The 4488-nt window shown below is 39.3% G+C and overlaps 1 protein-coding gene across 1 annotated transcript in view; it reads left to right on the plus strand.

The window, feature by feature from the left end:
• DOPEY1 (dopey family member 1) overlaps nt 1-4488 on the plus strand; it is a 161728-nt gene that overhangs the window by 93493 nt on the left and 63747 nt on the right. The window contains exons 15-16 of the mRNA XM_006892160.1: nt 1837-2111; nt 3668-3856. Coding sequence (XP_006892222.1) covers nt 1837-2111; nt 3668-3856 — 464 coding nt within the window. The remainder of the gene's footprint in view (nt 1-1836; nt 2112-3667; nt 3857-4488) is intronic.

Genomic DNA, 4488 nt, shown 5'->3' on the forward strand with positions numbered 1-4488 from the left:
ACTGATGCTGCCAATTGGCCCAGTGGTGCGAATCTTTGTTTTCTTGATGTTGAGCTTCAATCCATATTGAAGGCTGCAGTCCTTGACCTTCTGCATCAAGCCTGTCAGGTCCTCCTCAGTTCAGCAAGCAGAGTTGTGTCATCTGCATAACACAGGTTGTTAATGACTCTTCCACCAATCCTGATGCCACATTCCTCCTCATACAGCCCAGCGTCTTGCATGATCTTCTCTGCATAGAGATTGAAGAGGTATAGAGACAGAATACATCCCTGGCGAATGCCCTTCCTGATTTTGAACCATGCAGTGTCTCCTTGCTCTGCTCTGATGACTACCTCCTGGTCAAAGTATAGGTTTCACATAAGTACAATCATATATTCTGGGATTCCCATTCTTCTCAGAGTCAGCCACAGCTTGTTTTGATCCACACAGTCAAAAGCCTTTGCATAGTCAATGAAACACAGATAGACATTCCTCTGGTACTCTCTGCTTTCTGCCAAGATCCATCTAACATTAGATCTAATATCCCTAGTATCACGACCTCTTCTAAACCCAGCCTGCACATCTGGCAGTCCTCTTTTGACATGTTGTTCCAGTTGTTTTTGGATAATTTTCAGCAGAATCTTGCTTGCATGTTATATTAATGATATTGTTTGATAATTTATGCACTCTATTGCATCGCCTTTCTTTGGAATGGGAACAAATGTCGATCTTTTCCAGTCAGTTGGCCAGCTGGCTGTCCTCCAGATTTCTAAGTTTCATTACTGTCTCTTATATACCCACTTGGGCTTTTTTTTTTTTAAATTTCTGTAGTATGTTTTATGACAATGTTTTTCAAACTGAATCATGACAGATATGTGAGTATAGAAATTGCTTTACCAGGAGAGAAATACTAGAAGGCAAATATAAATATACTTTCTTGAAACTTTTGTTTCATATTCAGGTATATTTATGTTGGATTCTGATGAGAATACTGCATGTTATTGCTGTGATTCATAGTTAAGAAGTTTGAAAAATTCTGGGTATGCTGCCCTACTTCAGTCATTCCTCAGCCACCCATTTTTTTATACCTCTAGAATACTTTCCTTTGACCTTGTCCTTTTCCTTTGAATGAAACAAGCATTTCTGCGGAATGTAGTTTTCTCCTTCTTCAACCTCATTCATGTTTTGGTTTTTTGCAGACGTGACTCTTCTTGTCTGTAATGTTAAGATCTTTAGGGAGGGCTTTGTTTTGTTCATTCTTCATTCTTCATTTCCCAGCCCTGGCGCTGCACCATGAGTGATGTTGTTGCTCCAGAAAGACCTGTTAAGTAGATTGACCAAGTGGTGGATTTCATGTAACAGTGCATTGAGGACTAGATAATTGTTGATTAGTATGTTGTTTTCCAAGAGGCCTACGTGACCTAGTGCCAGGCTGCTAACAGGAAAGGTGGGAGGCTCGAATCCCCCAAGAACTCTGCAGGGGAAAGAAAGCCTTCTTCCGTAAAGATTACAGCCTTAGAGATCCAACAATCAGCTTAATGGTAGTGAGCATATTACCAGGACAAGGGGAAAAATTCTGTTTATGACTTAGAATAAGAAAAAAAATCTACATTATCAAAAAAGCGGGTAAAATTCTTGATTCTACTTTATTTTCTTAAAATAATCTATTTAGATAAGTTAAAAGTATCTAGATCAGATAAGAAAGCATGGTGTTGGAGGTTTTGGTTAGTTTTTAACAGATCAAGGCCTAAGGTAAGTAGAGTAGAATTGGTTTACTTAATGTTAAATTAGAAGTTAGAGAAAAGAGTATATGTGAAGGGTCATGAAGTGTCTCTGCTGTTTTCTTTTCCTCCTCAGACTGTGAACAGGTGCAGCCTCCCCTCTGGCTGCAGACTCTGATGAGTGCCTGCAGCCACGCCAATGACTTCAGTGTTCAGAGTGTTGCCATTTCACTAGTCATGGACCTAGTGGGATTGACTCAGTCTGTGGCCATCGTCACCGGGGAAAATGTTAACAGCATGGAACCTGCACAACCCTTAAGTCCAAACCAAGGAAGAGTAGCTGTGGTCATTAGACCTCCTCTCACTCAAGGCAATCTGAGGTACATAGCGGAGAAGACAGAATTTTTCAAGGTAAATACTAAAAACATATACATCACTAAAATAATCGTTGCATGGAGAATATGTATGACCTAGTTAGCTTAACAGTGATTTTAAACCTGATTACCAAGATTGAACATCTCTTTACATTTCCTTATAGAAAAGGATACCACATTTGACATGTACTGCTTTACCTGTTCTATTAGGAAAAAAACTTAATGAGGGGAAAAAAAACCCATAAAGGTAAAGCAACTATAAGGGTAAAGAAAGATAAGTATCAGTTCCTAAAGCTACGGGAGAAATAATTTCACTTAAAATTAATCAAGCTCATTTATATAGTATAACTGATTTCCAAATAAACGTCTTTATGATACTTTTCCTATTCACAGAGTACTCTTAGCTATGCAAAAAACTGACTATACAGATTATTTTAACTATGATCTGTGGTATGTTAAGTAATTCAGGAAAAATACAGTCTTTCATTTCTACTTCAGTGGTACAGATAAATGTCTTTTATGTATAAAGAACATCAACTGTGTTTGGATTGAATTACAGATACTATATTACAGATTCATTCACATGTATTTACACAAATCCACCCTACACCCGTCAGCCCCCAATACATAACTACCCTCCGTTTAGTTTCTGAGACTCTAGACCTTTATATGAGGAGACTGCCTGTCATTTTCCCAAGGAACAGCTGGTGAATTCAAACTGCTGACCTTTTGGTTAGCATTGCAACTCTTAAGGCATTGTGCCACCAAAACAAAACACACACAGAGATGTGCACACGTATACACAGTTGTTTTAATCTGATTTAAAGGCATTGTGCCTCTCCAGATAGTTTCGCCTACTAGGTTACAATTGATTTCCATATAAACCTTGAAGATTGCATTTTTATGAATGCTGTCATTGACCATCAAAGATTTTGTTACTAGATATAGCTCTTGTATACTTGTGTCTATATTGTAAAAGAGCTTTGGTAACATAGTATATAATGTATTGGGATGCTAACTAAAAGATTGGCATTTCGAGTCCACCAGGTGCTCTGCAGGAGAAGGATTATCAGTCTCCTCCCGCAAAGATGTACCTCCCCAGAAAACCTGATGAAGGGTCACTGAGAGTCTTTAACAACCCTGTGGCAGTTGGTGTATTATAAGTCTTAAGTATCTTGAATGTTTGGTCTTTAAGTTATATTTTGCTCTGAAATACAGAACCATAAATAGTACATTGCATATGGAATTTCTATACTATTAAGGATGGTGTGGTCTAGCATTTCTTTATAAACATAACTGAAATAAAAAATGAGGTCTTATCTGGCCTTCCAGGAAGCACTGACAGGTCTGATATTTAAAATAAATATCATTAAATGACCACCACAGAATATTCTGAAGGCTCGAAGAGCACAAAGCACGCAAATGGAAAAATGCTCTCGTAAATCTCATCCCAGGTTCACAGTGAGTGTTAGAAATCATCCAAATATGGCATTCTATGTCAGCCAAGAGGTCTTTTAGTATAAACAGGAGATGTTTACCTCACAAGTTTTCATGTTTTTGTTGGAACACTGCCACCCCTATCTTTTTCTATAGCATGTGGCTTTAACATTGTGGGAGCAGCTGGGAGATGGGACACCTCAGCACCACCAGAAGAGCGTGGAACTGTTCTACCAACTACACAACTTGGTTCCTTCTTGCAGCATCTGTGAGGATGTTATAAGCCAGCAGTTAACCCATAAAGATAAAGTAAGTTATTTTCTTAAATGCTATTATAGCAAACAGGTAAGTTTAAAATTTTTCAGTAGAATCTTTGCTATTAGAGATAATATAGCTTAATTTAGAGTAAACACTGACCATAATATCTTTGATATAATGCTTTATAAACTTCATTGCCAGGTTTATAACAAAACCTGAGTAAGAACCAGCCAATTACCCTGCAGGGGAGTTTCAAAGGCTCTAAGACCCCATGGGAGGAGATTGCCCATCTCTTTCTCTTGGAGTACTGGTTGGCTTCGTGCTGCCTGAAAGAACGCTCTTTGGGGGAGCAGCCCAACTCTGCTCCTCCTCCAGCTTTGCTCCGTGGCCAGCACCACTGGTCACTGTTGTGTACCATTGAATCGGAACCAACTCTGTACCTTTACTTTGGCAGTGCTTTCATTCCAATGTAGGCACCAATAACCAGGTCCAAAGAGGAGGAAATGAATGACTTCTGCCAGCTTAGCAGTCAGAATTTGATCGAACGTGCAACTAAGGTTGTTGGTGTTGTTGTTATTATGTGCTGTAGAGTCGTTTGCTACTCATAGCGACCCTATGCACCACAGCCCTAAACCCTGCTCTATCCTGCGCCAACCGCACTGCCTCTGACACACCCATCCCGATTACCCCAGTCACCGAATCAATCCATCTCATAGAGG

The sequence above is a fragment of the Elephantulus edwardii genome, unplaced genomic scaffold (genome assembly GCF_000299155.1).
Source record: "Elephantulus edwardii isolate Elephantulus edwardi_28Jun2011 unplaced genomic scaffold, EleEdw1.0 scaffold00111, whole genome shotgun sequence".
NCBI lineage: Eukaryota > Metazoa > Chordata > Mammalia > Macroscelidea > Macroscelididae > Elephantulus > Elephantulus edwardii.